The sequence below is a fragment of the Hemicordylus capensis genome, chromosome 14 (genome assembly GCF_027244095.1).
Source record: "Hemicordylus capensis ecotype Gifberg chromosome 14, rHemCap1.1.pri, whole genome shotgun sequence".
Taxonomy (NCBI): Eukaryota; Metazoa; Chordata; class Lepidosauria; order Squamata; family Cordylidae; genus Hemicordylus; species Hemicordylus capensis.
The window spans coordinates 10,542,398-10,557,401 of NC_069670.1; the positions used below are offsets into that span (position 1 = coordinate 10,542,398).

The window sequence follows — 15,004 nt, forward strand, 5'->3', positions numbered from 1 at the left end:
CAGCACGGCCGGCGGGCGCAGCTCCGAGGGCGGGGGCCGCCCCTTGCCCGCCGCCGGCCGCGAGTACTCCTTGACGGCGCGCCCCGACGGCGCCCGCTCCAGCCGGTGCAGGCGGCCCTGGCGCCTCCGCTCCTCGCGCTCGCGCGCCGGGCACATCTCCTGGCAGGTGCCCAGCAGGGCCTCCGGAGGCCCCTCGGCGGCGGCGGCGGCCGCCTCCTCCTCCTCCTCCTCCTCCTCCTCGCCGCCGCCCCCCATGAGGAGGCCGGCGGGAAGCCGAGGCCCGAGAGAGCCGGCGCCGGAGGAGGGAGGGGCCCTGTGCGCCGCCGCGCCCCTTTCCGGAGAGGGAAGCCGCTGCCGGGAGCGCCTCTTCGCCCTCTTGCGTGCGGGGAGAGCAGCGCTGGACGCGGCTCCGGCGCCTGGGAAGCAGCCAGTCCAGTCGCCGCCCGCCCGCCCACCGAGGCCGAGTGCCGGGCGAGAGCAGAGGCCCTGCCCCCTCGGCCGGGCTCTCCCGGTTTGGTGCGCGGGGGTTCCGGGGAAGCAGCGTTGGAGGCGGCGCGAGAGGGCCGCAGGCTGGCCGGCCGGCCGGCTCGGTGGTCCGCCGGGGGGAGCCTCCCCACCCCCGCTGGCCACCAGCAGCTCCCGGCCTTGCCGACTCAGCGCTCCGTTCCCGGCAGGCAGAGGCAGCCCGCTGCGCTGTGGGGCGCGGAAGTACGTAGAGGAGCCCGCCCGCTTCCCCGAGGAGAGGCGACGCACGGAGGGGAGGGGGGGGAGGGAGGGGCTCCTCTTCCTCGCTGTCGCCGTTGCCTTTGGGGAGGGACGAGGCGGCGGCTGCGGCTGCTGGCACCGTCCTGGCTGCCGCGGGGGGAGAGACGGGAGGGGGCGCTGCTTGCCACTCGGGGGCTTCTCTCCAGTCTAGGTTCTCGGAGCATTCAAGGGAGACCTTGAAGCCTTTTCGTGGCCGATGCATTTCACGGCGCTAAGTGCTGGCAGCGGGGTCCCCCGCCCCCCCGGCCCCGCTCCAGCACTGGCTCCCCGTCCCCCCAATAAATGACTCGCGTGTCTTCCAAATGCAGCGGCCAGGTGGCTCTCCCAAGCGCTAGCTATGAAGCGGGTCTCTGGGGAGCTCTCAAGGGGTTTCTCTGCCCCAGACCCGGAATGACCCACACACACCAGCCCAGAGAAGAGAAGAGCACCCGAGGCTCAACAGGGCACACCTGAACAAACACAAGCCTCTGGCAAGATTTGCAAACACATCTTTTTATAGTGCAGATTCAATGCTTCCCCCCCCAGAACAAAAGTGCAGTGGGGGGTGGTGAAGTTGAGCAGCCAGAGCATGGCAGGATGAGGCCTCTGGCCACGGAGAAGGCAGGCTGGCTGGTCGCAGGTTGGTCCCGTTGGAAGGCAGGAGCTCAGTCCACACCTGGGGGGGGTCACAGGAGACAGGCGGGGGGGTGCCCAGAAGCCCCGCTCATGGCTGCAGGTGCCTCACGTGTTGCTGGAAGATCTCCTCTGCCCGCTGCAAGTACTCTGCGGTCTTCTTCTTCACCGCTTCCCTGCGGAGCACATCCGGGTCCCCTGGCGGCAGCAAAGAATTGGGGGGGTAAACCCACAAAGCTGGCCCTCTGGCCCTCCTTGCTCAGGATGTCTACACTAGCTGGCAGCAGCTCTCCGGGGTGGGGGTGGGGGTTTCCGGGGGGGGGTCTCGCCAAGCAGAAGGGCTCTGCCCTCCAGCCTCACCTTCACTTTGTTAGCGTCAGGCAGAGGTTTGTTTCTTTAAGGGCCTGAGGCATAAAACTCATCAAATCAATCAGGCAGCAGTGCAGAAGCACTCTCTCACGCATAGGAGAGACTATTTCAGAGGACTATTCTACCCATCCTATTAATGTATCGGAGAATATATTCTTTTACAAGTCCAAGTCAAATCAACCAAGCAGCAATGCAGAAGCACTCTCTCGCACACACAGAACAGCGGCAGCACGGAAATAAAAAACGCAGGTTCTTTAAGGGACTGAGATCTCGCCTTTCTGGAGCATGCAAGCCCCAGGCAGCTAAATGCAAAGAAGGACACAAACGACATCAGTTTAAAATTCTCCTGCATTATTTAGCATAGGAGAGAATATTACGGAGAATTATTCTACACATCCTGTTAAATGTATCGGAGAATATTCTTTAAGAAGTCCAAGTCAAATCAACCAGGCAGAAATGCAAAAACATGCACGCACACGCACACACACACACAAGCTTGGTTAGCTGGTCTTGTGGCAGCAAGCATGGCTTGTTCCCTTAGCTAAGCAGGGTCCACCCTGGTTGCATATGAAAGGGAGACTAGAAGGGTGAGCACTGTCAGACTGTATTCCCCTCAGGGGATGGAGCCGCTCTGGGGGAAGAGCTGAAGGTTCCCAGTTCCCTCCCTGGCAGCATCTCCAAGATAGTGGGGCTGAGAGAGACTCCTGCCTGCAACCTGGGAGAAGCCACTGCCAGTCTGTGAAGACAATCCTGAGCTAGATAGACCCAGGGTCTGACTCAGTAGATGGCAGCTTCCTCAGTTGCTATGACTAACAAAGGCTGCCCCAATTCTACAATTATAGGGAAGGGTAATTTGGCAGGGTTAAGCTCCCCCTGCCCTGCTATGGGTCCCAAATGCACACACACACACCCCTGTTCTATTTAGGGGGCAGGGGCTAAAACCCCCTTAAAAACAGAAGGAACAGCACTGGATTTCTAGATGCCCTCCCTCCCCATCAAAGAACTAGAGTCTTTGATCCAGGCAGACACAGTGTGTGACTAGCGTCCCTCCCAACTTAGCTCCTGGCATGTCCTCACGCAGGGCCACACACAGGCTCCTGCCTGCCCCCAACCACCCTATGGGGGGGGGGAAGCCGCGAGCGGGCAGTGGGCCGACCCACCTTGCAGCCCCTGCAGCAGCAAGTCCACGCCGCTGCGGTAGCCCCAGAGAGCCCCCTGGTAGTCCTCAGCGGCTTCGCTCTGCAAGGCCTGTCGGATGCGCTCTGTGGCCCGAGCCAGGTAGGCCCCGGGGGGGTCCGTGGGGGCGGCAGTGGCTCCTCCTGCCTGCACTGCCTCTGCTCCCCCCGGAGGAGGGGGTGCTGCCAGTTCTTCCCAGTGGGAGAGGCCGCCTGCACCGGAGCCTGTGGGGCAAGGAGAGGGCTGGGGGGAGGAGGAGCTCCTGGCACAGAGGCCAGGATACCAGGAGCCCCACCGCGTCACCCTGGGGTCTGCCCCCCCCCCCGCAAAACCACACAGGGAGTGACCCACAGAGGGGCTGCCCATCCCCTAAGTCAGGGGCCCCCAACCTGAACGACAACTCCCATGATCCCCGGCTCCCGTTGATCGCAGCCAGGGATGATGGGAGTTGTAATTCAGCCACTCCTGGAGGAAAAGCACAGGTTGGCCGGCTGCTCCGTCCCCATCATCATCAGCAGCACCACCCGGCTCCTGCAACCCGCCCACCTACCTTCCTTCGTGAAGGGGTCGAAGAGCGCCAACTCCTGGACCGACAGGAGGCTGCGAGAGGGAGAACCCGCCTCTGCCCCCCCTCCGCGGCCTCCTCCCTCCTCCTCCTCCTCCTCCTCCCCAGCGGCGGAGGCAGCGAAGAGGGCGTCCAGAGCTTCGTCGTCATCACACTGGGCGGGCGGAGAGGAGGAGCCTCCAGTGTCCAGGGGACCCATCAGCGCTAGGCAGGAGGGAAGGAGAGCACCCTCAGCCCCACGGAGCAGACCCCCCCCCCCGCCGCGGCTGGAGGGAAGCTGGGCAGCGCGTGCATCTGCACAGCCACGGTGGGGCGGGAGGGAGGGAGGGAGGGAGTCGGAATTGGGTGCACCGACTTGGGGTCTTCGTGCCACTTTCCAGCAGCCCATGTGGTGTAGTGGTTAGAGTGCTGGACTAGGACCGGGGAGGCCCGAGTTCCAATCCCCACTCAGCCACGGAAATCACTGGGTGACCCTGGGCCAGTCGAATCTCTCTCAGCCTAGCCTACCTCACAGGGCTGTTGTGAGGACTACCATAACCATGCACACCACCACCACTCTGGGCTCCTCGGAGGAGGAGTGGGATGTTTTGTCGGGAATGCCCTACAAAAGATGTGGGGGTGGGGTGGGGGGGAGCAAAAGCAGACGGGAAGGCCAGCTACCTCCGTCCTGCGCTTGGGGCTCCAGCAGACACACCTTCCTTGCTGCCTCCGGCTTCCTCTCGGGGGCCAGGAGTGTGTGCTCGGCCATGGAGCCCAGAGCATCCTCCCCAGGCTCGACTCCTTCCAGTGGCACCGGGATCAGAGGGGGGGGCAGAGGTGGCGCCGGGCCGGTGGTTTCCGGGGGCCGCCTCCCCTCCCCACCCTAAGAGACACAAGCAGCAGTGTGGACCCAGAGGGCAAGAAGACACCCCCCCCCAGCGGCCCGCAGGGCCAGGGCCAGCCTGGGGGCAGAGGGAGGGGAGGCTTGTCCTGCAGGACATCCCAGGTCCAGCCGGGCAGCAGCCCCAGAGAGTGGCCCAGACAGGGCCGGCCATCCTGGGCAGCAGCCTCACCCCGACAACTCCCTCCAGCTCAGCAACCAGAGGACCCCTTGGCTTGCCCCAGGCCCTTGGAGGGCAGCCCAGTGGGGACCCCTTGGAGCTGCCCCTCGCCCCCCCCCACCCCACCCCCCGTACCCGGAAGAACTCCTTCAGCTGCGGGCTGTTGTTCAAGGCCGGAATGTGGGCCGTGAAGCGCAGCATGGCCTCCGCCGCCTTCCTCCGCTCCTCGATCACTTCCGGCTCAAATCGGCCTGCAGGGAGGGCAGACCCTCGTCACGGAGGGGCCCGGAGGCCGCCACCCCCCCCCCGCCATCAACCTCAGCAGGCCTTGATCCATGGAAACACTCCCACTAGCCCCAGACCGCCAGCAAGACATAATACAATACATTTGAAATGAGAAGAAACAGGGGAGAAAATGATTCCTTCGCAAATTAAATAAGGATCACCGTGTTCATTTTATAGCACGGACGGTGCAAGCAGGAGGGCTCGATCCTGTTCCGTGAGAAATGCATCTAAACCCGTTGAAAACGCCTGGACCAGCCGGGCAATGAAGGAACGACGGATGGACTCTGAACCCCGTTCACCAGTGGCTGGTCACCCATTTCACCCCACAGCCGGCCCTGACCCACCATCTGCCTCCCTGAGTGAACCGCTTCCAACAGCAGCTGGCCGGACTCTCCGGGAAACATTCCCAGGAAACTACCCAGCAGCAGCGTTGGAGTGAAGGGTCCCCCCCCACCCCCCCGCTCTTTGTCCCAGCACCTGCGGGTCAGAGGTAGAGGGACTCAGGGCTCCGGCTGAGCTGTTGTGGGGATCGGGGGGGGGCCTTTCCTCCAAAGAGGCTGCCATCCTGCCACCTCCAGGAAAGCTGCAGGTTGGAACGGGGCCCCCAGCCCGTGCCCAGCCCAGAGGTTGGGGCAGTGGGGTTCAGCTCTGCCTCCCCAGACACTGCCGGACTACAACTCCCATCATCCCTCCGCCGCAGTGGCGATGCTCCAGCAGCACCTGGCGACCCAGAGCTGAGCACCCCGCCCTGCCCTACCTTAGGGTGCTGCACCCAGCCCAGGAGGCCAGACACTGACACGGCACAGGACCGCCGAGGTCAGCCCCCCAGCCAGCCCCCCCCCCCGAGCAGCCCCTCACCAAAGACCTGGGCCTTGGGGAAAGAGGGGAAATCCTCCAGGCGCCGGAAGAGGTTCCGGTGGATGTAGGCCAGCTCTCCGTGCAGCTTCTTGAAGTCGCTGTATCGCTTCCAGACCACGATCTGCGGAGGGAGGCAAGGATTTATCCCGAGAGAGGGAGAGCGGCGACGTTTCCAGAGGGCCCAGAAAAGCCTTGCAAGACGTCCTGCAGCCCCCCCCCGCCCCCACAAACCCCATCTTGACAGGGTCAACCTGTTGGGAGCCCCAGCGCGGTACGGCCCTCTTTGAGGGCTACAGAGGCCCAAAAGGGTGTTAAAATGCAATAGTGGCCACCTGCCAAGGGCACATCTAGCAAGAGCACAACCCACACACACAGACACACCCCAGCACCAAGTCGAAGGATGAGGAGGAAGGCCCCACCTTCAAGTCCTGGGAAAGAGTCTTGCCTGAATCCTAGGGTTGCTGCTGCCAGTCAGTGCTGGAGAGACAAGGGTCAGACTTGGCAGATCAAGGACTGGGCGGGGTTCCCATCCGGCACCTTTTATAGCTTGCTAGTTGGCATACGCCCTGCCCTGGAGCGAGCAGGGGATGATAACCCCCCGGGAGCGGTCCTCACACGGCAGCCGAGAATCAAGCCTTGGGTCCCTCCCGCTCAGCCTTGTCTACACGGACTGGCAGGAGCAGCTCTCCTAGCTTTCGGGCTCAGGGCTCTTTCCCAGCCCTGCGTAGAGAGGCCGAGGCTGCTGCTGCCAGCCTGGGACGGGACCGCGGACTTTCTGCATGGCAAGTAGGGCGGGGGCTCCTCCGTCACCTCACCGACAGGGCGAGCTTAACTCGGCCGGAGCCGTAACTAGCAGGCTCCCGCCGGCAGCTCCGCCCCCCTCCCTGCCCCCCTCCCTGCCTGCCTGCCCCCCTCCCGGGCTCACCTCTTTGGCATCTTCCGGATCCGCCTTTGAGACAAACTGTGGAGAGAAGAAAGTGAGACGTTGCGAAGGGGCCAGTCGGGGGGCCTGGGAGGGGGATGGGGGGGACGACGACAGCTACCTCTCCCCCGTGTCCTTTCTCGCACCAAGTGGCGTGGAGTTCCAGCAGCCTCCCTCTGTCGCAGGTGGAGGAGTCCCCAGAAGGGGCTGGACTACGACGGCGGGGATTGTAGCCCAAGCCCCGCTGAGAACCCCGCCTTGGGGGACCCGCCGCGACAGTGGAAATCCAGCCCCCTCGTCCCCCGTGGCGCGCTCTGCACGTGCACGGAGGCTCCTCCGGGCTGGCACCCCCGCTGGGAGTCCCCCGCCCCGAGGGCACTGCCTGGGCGTTGCTCTCTTGCCCGCCCCGCTCACCTTGGCGGTCACTTTGTACTCGGTGTGGCCCTTGGGGTGGCTCCGGGGGTCGCTGACCGTGTAGTGCCGCTGGTGCTCCTCCTTCGCCCCGCGGCGAGACATCCCTCCCCCCCGCAGCCCCCCAGCAGCGCCGCCGCGGCCCCTTTAAATCCGGCGCAAGCTACGGCGGGCGCAAAGGCCAGTGCGCATGCGTGCTCCGGCTAGCTGCCTGTGCCTGCCCGCCGGCGCCAGGGAGCGTCTGCAAAGTGCGCCGCTGCCGAGAAGCCCCCTCAGGTTAGGGTTCCTCCTGTGCAAATCACGCTGTGCTGGAAACGGGGCAGGCCGCATTTCCCCAAAGCCCCTAGAGACGCCTTTCGAAGAGATCTCCAGAGGCAGCTGCCGCAACCCGGGTCATCACCCCTGAGCTGATGGGGTCCCCGGGACTCTCCGCCACCATACAAGGGGGGCCCTCCCACCTCCGATGCTCCGCCGCCTCGTCCCCGCTCCCCCCCCCTCCACCACGCGCAAGAGAGGGATTCTCGACGCTGGGTTCCTAGGTGATGATGGTGGGCTACTACTACACCCTTCCGCCTTTCCCACGCGGCCCGCCCACCCATCAGATTCTCCCACTCCAGCCTTTGGCCATGGTGGCAGCGGACGATGGGAGTTGTAGTCCGCCAGATATCCTCACCACATTGGACCTTTAGATGGCAAACACGATTCAGTCTGCCATAGAGGTGAGAAGATTCTCCCACTGCCCGGCCCCCCCCTCATCATCTGCCTTCTCCTGACCCCCTCTTTTGCCATGTCATGTGGATCATCCCAAGCAGAATAGCTTGATTAGTCCCACAGCCCATCCTCAAGGGCAACACCAGGAGGTTAGATTTTATGAACCACCCTGCAAGTTATGATTGTGTGTGTGTTTGGGAGGGGGGGGCAAGTCTTATAGCACCCATTTTGCCAGCTAATCCTGAATCCTAAAGTAGTGTGGCAAAATCACATCCATCCCAAACGAAGTCCCCAAAGGCCTGCAGGTTCTCAGTTGCTGGCAGCCCAGAAGGCAACTTCCTACCACCACCATGGCCAGATGGCAGCAGTGGCCCAGGCTGAGTGGGGGGAGAGGGGGTTGGGGCTTCCTGTGCTTGCGAGCACAGGGAGGCCCATCTTCCTCCTCAGAGCACAGCAGAGGTGTGTCTCCCATACTCAGAGGTAGCCAAGCCTAAACAGGTTACCATGAAAGGGTTCCCTCCCCTCCCCTGCCCTGGTGAATGCCCGCTTCCCTTGCCCTTTAGGGAGTAGCCCAGTGGGTTGCAGGCAGCCCCCTCCCCGTTCAGTCCCTGGCAGCATCTGCAGGTGTGGCTGGGAAAGAGGCCTGCACGTTGAGATCATCTGGGGAGGTCCGGATGTGGTTGCCCGCCCGCCCCCCCTCCACCCCCGCCAACTCAGTTGGTGGCGACTCCAGACCTGGCCTTTTCTAGGGTTGCCCAGGGGCTCTGGAATGCGAAATCAGAGTTTCCCCTCCTCTGGATGTTTTTAAGAAGGACCTGAAAACATATCTGTTGAGTCAGGCTTTTAGTTTATAGTCTTAAAGCTTCTGTTTTAGAGTTTTTAAAAATTGTATTTTAACTAGTTTTGTGTTAATGTTTTAATTGGTTTTATACTGTGATCCGCCCAGGAACTTGTTGGTATGGGGTGGAATAGAAATGTACTAATAGATAAATAAAATAAAACCCTGAAGAGCTGATGCCCATTCGAGTTGGCAATTCTGAGCGGGGCTGCCCAAGGATCTGATTCCATCGAGAGCAGCTTCCATGCCTACCAGGTGGAGACATCTTTGGCTCTCTAGGTGCTGTTGAACTACAACTCCCATCATCCCCAGACACAATATAATGAGCTGGCAGGTGTGTCCTTAGAGAGGTGTGAGTCTATTTCATTTAATTTCCGGGGTGGAGGGGGCGCCCCCTTCGGACGTGCGATTACAGACGGGGGAGCAGCACACATGTTGCAACAAAAGCCACACCGAGACCAAAGAAGGGCTCTTAAAGGGAAAGCGCAGGAGGAGGATCCTGCCGGCATGTGGGGGGGGCGAGGGGAACCCTCCAAGCATGCAGCCCGCAGCTGACGCAGCCTTCCCCCTGCCGCCCTCTCAACCCTATCTCTTTGGCCTGTATTCGGCTTTTTGCCGGAAGTGTATCGATTTGTGTGTTCTATCATCTCACCCCTATCTCTTTGGCCCCTGTTCGGCTTTTTTGCCGGAAGTGTATTGATGTGTGTGTTCTAGCTGCATGTCGCTATCTCTTTGGCCCCTGTTCGGCTTTTTGCCGGAAGTGTCTCGATGTGTATGTTCTAGCTGCACACCCTTATCTCTTTGGCCTAAGTAGGACAAAGAGATAAGGGCGTGCAGCTAGAACACAAATATCAATACACTTCCGGCAAAAAGCCGAACATAGGCCAAAGAGATAAGGGTGTGCAGCTAGAACACACACATTGAAACACTTCAGGCAAAAAGCCGAACATAAGCCATAGAGACATGGGAGTGCAGCTAGAACACAGACTTCCCTACACTTCCGGACAAAAGCGGGAGCCGCGAGCTCCCATTAGGAGTCCCTTCCTCACCGGAAGTGATGGCCACAAGCCAAGCGACCGTCACCTCTATGGGTCAAAAGCAAATGGTGCCTCGCGTATCACGTGTTAGAGGAGGGGCGTGGCTTTGACCTGCTTCCGGCGGAACCATAGAGCCGAGAGGAGTCTCCGGCGGAAGAAGGGGGAACTTTCGTTTCGGGAAGTATCTGGGGAATGGTTTCGGGGCCGGACCGCTTTCGGGCCGGGATCATGGCGGCGCTGGAGGACGTGGAGTCTCTGCCCCGAGGAGGCTTTCGCTGCCGTCTCTGCCACGTGCCTGTCGCCAACAGTGAGTGGGGGCCGGGGGGATGGATGCAGCTGGCTGGAGCGACTGCAGCCTCTCGGGGTGGGGGGAAGGCGCTCTGCACACGTCCTGAGGCACTCTTGTCCCCCTCGCTTGTTCTCTCTTTTTCTGGGTCTTTCAGGAAGGTGGCCCCTGGGGGTCTGGCGGCTGCTGCTGCTGCTTTGGGGGCAGGAGGGCAGGCTGCCTCGGGGTCTGGCCCAGCAGGGCTCCTTGCAGGTGGCAGCAAGCCGGGCTTGTTCCCTCTGCTGAGTAGGGTCCGCCTTGCTCTGCCCTCTGGTGGGGAGACTCCCTGGGGGGCTGCCCCAGATTCCCCTGCGGGGAAGGGGCTGCAGCTCCGAGGAGGAGCCCCTGCTGGGCAGGCCGAAGGTGGTCCCCGGTTCCCTCCCCAGCAGCATCTCCCGGGCAGGCAGGCAGGCTGGGAGAGACGCCTGAGCCGGAGGCCCTGGAGAGCTGCTGCCAGTCAGGGAGGCCAGACTGAGCTAGATGGGCCGAGGGTCCAACTCGGTAGGAGGCAGCTTCCTATGTATGTTCCTAATGCATGTGAGCTCCCACCTTTTTAGTATTAGTATTAGTATTTGTATTATTTAGTATTATATCCCGCTCTTCCTCCAAGGAGCCCCAGAGCGGTGTACTTCATACTTGGGTTTCTTTCTCACAACAACCCTGTCAAGTAGGTTAGGCTGAGAGAGAAGTGTCTGGCCCAGGGTCACCCAGCTAGTTTTATGGCTGAATGGAGATTTTGAACTTGGGTCTCCCCGGTGCTAGTCCGGCACGCTAACCACAGCACTGCACTAGCTCTCTTGGCTTCCTTAATTTTAATAATTCCTTGGAGAGGAGAGCTGGTCTTATGGTAGCAAGCATGATTGGTCCCCATAGCTAAGCAGGGTCTGCCCTGGTTGCATCTGAATGGGAGACTAGAAGTGTGTGAGCACTGTAAGATCTTCCCCTCAGGGGATGGAGCTGCTCTGGGAAGAGCAGAAGGTTCCCAGTTCCCTCCCTGGCAGCATCTCCAAGAAAGGGCCGAGAGAGATTCCTGCCTGCAACCTTGGAGAAGCCGCTGCCAGTCTGGGTAGAAAATCCTGAGCTAGATGGACCAGTGGTCTGACTCAGTATATGGCAGTTTCCTATGTTCCTTGACTTCCTTAATTTCTTTCTGAATACATAAGTGGAACTCTTGGGCTCTCTTGAAAAAGGGTCGCCATGAGGGACAACCCTGCTCCTTCCCTTCTGTCCCCTTCGCCATTTGCTATTGCCCTGGCCTCAGAAACGCCCCCAGTGGGACCTTAAACGCCTTCTGGCAAGACGCGCCCTGTCCTGGGTTCTAGGAACGGGGTGTTAAGGTGCTCTTCAAGGTCTTTTGGAACTGCACCCAGGGCGCCAATGACCACTGGGATTATTTTGGTCTTTTTCTGCCACAGCCTTTCAATTGCAATTTGTAGATCTTTGTATTTGGTGATTTTTTCTATTTCTTTTTCTTGTATTCTGCTATCCCCTGGTATTGCTATGTCGATTATTTTGACTTGTTTTTCTTTCTTCTCGACTACAGTCATATCTGGTGTATTGTGTGGCAGATGTTTGTCTGTTTGTAGTCGGAAGTCCCATAATATTTTTACATCTTCATCTTCTTCAACTTTTTCAATTGTATGGTCCCACCAATTTTTGGCTACAGGTAGCTTGTATTTTTTGCAGATGTTCCAGTGTATCATCCCTACTTTGTCATGCCTTTGTTTGTAGTCAGTCTGTGTGACTACAAATTATTATTACTACAAATTATTATTATTATTTTATTTTACTTTATATCCCGCTCTTCCTCCAAGGAGCCCAGAGCTGTGTACTGCATACTTAAGTTTCTCCTCACAACAACCCTGTGAAGTAGGTTAGGCTGAGAGAGAAGTGACTGGCCCAGAGTCACCCAGCAAGTCTCCTGGCTGAATGGGGATTTGAACTCGGGTCTCCCCAGTCCTAGTCCAGCACTCTAACCACTATACCACGCTGGCACCCACACTTTAGAGCCCACACTTCAAAATAGATGACCTGCTTTGCTCTTCCCCCAACAGACTTCACGGGAGCAAGAGAGGCCAGGAACACGGAGGAAGCCAAGCTGCTCTACGTCCGGAGGGAGCCAGAAACTTGTGAGAAAACCTTGACTCTCAGAAGCTGGAATTGTACCCTCATATGACACACTTCCTGGGCTGTGACCGTGGAGTGAGGAGGCAGATCCCGGGGGCGGGGGGGGGGGGGGCCTTCTCTTCCTCATCCTCATGCCCCAAACAGCTCCATTCCTGCTGGAACAGGACTGTGTGTCTGGAAGGCTTTGTAGCCAATAACACTCTTGTGCAGTTGTTAACAATAGCCTGTGTGTGTCTGTCCTGGAAACTTCTTGGTCAGGTAACATGCACGTTTGTGTGTGTGTGTGTTTGATAACTGATTGGCTTGAGTTTTTTGAGCTTTGCTTTGTGCAACTATCTTGAGCTTGCTGGTTGGCCCAAGTGCCACTGGATCTGAAACAAACTGCATTTGTGTATTGTTTAGCACTAAGATCCACAAAGTGCCAATTCCTTGAAGGGCATTTTGGCTTCTGATACATTAGTGAGTGGGAAAAATTGGTTTATCTGCTGCTTATATCTGTTAGGTTTTTCTAATTATTTTTAAACTTAACTCTTACAGCTCTGAAAGCTTTGTAACTTTAAAAAGTGGTTCTAGCTTAGTCTTAACTTGAATTTTATTGGTTTACATTATATTGTCTCATATTAATGTTGTGAGCCCCCGAAGCAGTAAGGTACGGGGTGGGTAGTGCACAAAATACTCTAGATGTAAATGAAATTGAAATAAAAGAGCTAAAGATGATGTACTGAGAAAAAATGCAAATCTGATCAGCTTGACATGTGTATGGCCCGGGATTGTGGGTGACTATCTAGAAGGATGTTTTGAGAGCCATGTTGAGTCATTGTTGTAGCATCAACACTGCATATTTTAGATTGTGAGCCCTTTGGGGACAGAGATCCATCTTATTTATTTATTATTTCTCTGTGTAAACCGCCCTCAGTCATTTTGGGAAGGGCGGCATAGAAACTGAATAATAATAAAAATAAAAATCTTTAACATGCTGGGTGAGTTGATTTCCTCGAGACAATGCTGGATCTACTGTGTTGAAGTAGACTGTGACTAACCTTCTTCAACATGTTTCTCTCTGCAGGGAGACCTACAAGGAAGCATGCCCGGGTCCTAGGCCAGGCATCCCCAAACTGCGGCCCTCCAGATGTTGCTGAACTACAACTCCCAGCATCCCTAGACACAATTTTTTGTGGCTGGGTATGCTGGGAGTTGTAGTTCAGCAACATCTGGAGGGCCGCAGTTTGGGGATGCCTGGCCTAGGCTCTTTGGCCAAGTACTGCAGGGGGAGGGAGGGTTGGATTGGTGGTCTGCTGGGTTCCCTGCTAACGGAACAAAGAGACACCTCTTTAAAAGTGGTGGTGATTCTCTTGCTTGAAAGTGGGGAGCAATTGGCCCTATCCAGCCCCAGCACAAAATCCCTCGGGGGGTGGGAGTGGCAGCTGTTGCAGGAACCCAACTTGTGTTTCTTTTTAGAGTGTGAGCCCTTTGGAAAGTTCACTTTTGACCCACTGCCCCTTTGACCCACTGCCCCTTTGACCCACTGCCCCTTTGACCCACTGCCCCTTTGACCCACTGCCCCTTTGACCCACTGCCCCACTGCCCCTTTGACCCACTGCCCCACTGCCCCTTCGACCCACTGCCCCTTCAAACCTTGGAACCATTGAACAGAAGTACTTTTTCACACAATGCGTGATCCACTTGTGGAACTCTCTGCCACAGGATGTGGTGACAGCCAACAACCTGGATGTGAGCCCTTTGGAAAGTTCAATTTAGAACCATCCATCCACTGACCCTTTGTAACTTTGTAAGTTTGTAACTTTGTAAGTTTGTAACTTTGTAAGTTTGTAACTTTGTAAGTTTGTAACTTTGTAAGTTTGTAACTTTGTAAGTTTGTAACTTTGTAAGTTTGTAACTTTGTAAGTTTGTAACTTTGTAAGTTTGTAACTTTGTAAGTTTGTAACTTTGTAAGTTTGTAACTTTGTAAGTTTGTAACTTTGTAAGTTTGTAACTTTGTAAGTTTGTAACTTTGTAAGTTTGTAACTTTGTAAGTTTGTAACTTTGTAAGTTTGTAACTTTGTAAGTTTGTAACTTTGTAAGTTTGTAACTTTGTAAGTTTGTAACTTTGTAAGTTTGTAACTTTGTAAGTTTGTAACTTTGTAAGTTTGTAACTTTGTAAGTTTGTAACTTTGTAAGTTTGTAACTTTGTAAGTTTGTAACTTTGTAAGTTTGTAACTTTGTAAGTTTGTAACTTTGTAAGTTTGTAACTTTGTAAGTTTGTAACTTTGTAAGTTTGTAACTTTGTAAGTTTGTAACTTTGTAAGTTTGTAACTTTGTAAGTTTGTAACTTTGTAAGTTTGTAACTTTGTAAGTTTGTAACTTTGTAAGTTTGTAACTTTGTAAGTTTGTAACTTTGTAAGTTTGTAACTTTGTAAGTTTGTAACTTTGTAAGTTTGTAACTTTGTAAGTTTGTAACTTTGTAAGTTTGTAACTTTGTAAGTTTGTAACTTTGTAAGTTTGTAACTTTGTAAGTTTGTAACTTTGTAAGTTTGTAACTTTGTAAGTTTGTAACTTTGTAAGTTTGTAACTTTGTAAGTTTGTAACTTTGTAAGTTTGTAACTTTGTAAGTTTGTAACTTTGTAAGTTTGTAACTTTGTAAGTTTGTAACTTTGTAAGTTTGTAACTTTGTAAGTTTGTAACTTTGTAAGTTTGTAACTTTGTAAGTTTGTAACTTTGTAAGTTTGTAACTTTGTAAGTTTGTAACTTTGTACAGAAGATAAGACATGCAAAAAAGGGACACAGCTTTTCTGAAGACATTTCCTTGGGCAATGGCATGAATGATATTTAGTTAAGAGAAATGTGCTGTATTGTGATGCAATTGTGTGCTGAGAATGAGAATTAAGCTGAGAGCAGCTAATCTGTTGTCAACTCTGTCTGGGCTGCTGGGAGAGCCTGGAGACTTCTTACAACAGAAAAAATAT

At 56.0% G+C, this 15,004-nt stretch overlaps 2 protein-coding genes across 4 annotated transcripts; one reads left to right on the forward strand and one right to left on the reverse strand.

The window, feature by feature from the left end:
- Positions 1-1,241: 1,241 nt before the first annotated feature.
- Positions 1,242-7,427, reverse strand: SNX15 (sorting nexin 15). Of its 3 annotated transcripts, XM_053278581.1 has the most exons (8): positions 7,007-7,414; positions 6,596-6,631; positions 5,671-5,791; positions 4,663-4,778; positions 4,148-4,349; positions 3,473-3,691; positions 2,907-3,146; positions 1,242-1,575 (listed from the first exon to the last, which is right to left on the reverse strand). In XM_053278581.1, the coding sequence occupies exons 1-8, from the start codon at positions 7,106-7,108 to the stop codon at positions 1,469-1,471; spliced, it is 1,143 nt and encodes a 380-aa protein (XP_053134556.1). In that variant the 5' UTR covers positions 7,109-7,414; the 3' UTR covers positions 1,242-1,468. The 3 variants fall into 3 exon arrangements, with proteins under 3 accessions (XP_053134556.1, XP_053134558.1, XP_053134557.1); XM_053278583.1 differs by lacking the exon at positions 2,907-3,146 and having other exon boundaries at positions 7,007-7,427; XM_053278582.1 differs by lacking the exon at positions 3,473-3,691 and having other exon boundaries at positions 7,007-7,424.
- A 2,072-nt stretch (positions 7,428-9,499) lies between these two features.
- LOC128337511 (speckle targeted PIP5K1A-regulated poly(A) polymerase-like) lies at positions 9,500-13,018 on the forward strand. Its single transcript, XM_053278584.1, has 2 exons — positions 9,500-9,896; positions 11,969-13,018. Exons 1-2 carry the CDS (start codon positions 9,782-9,784, stop codon positions 12,088-12,090), a joined length of 237 nt encoding a protein of 78 aa, XP_053134559.1. The 5' UTR covers positions 9,500-9,781; the 3' UTR covers positions 12,091-13,018.
- Positions 13,019-15,004: the final 1,986 nt, after the last annotated feature.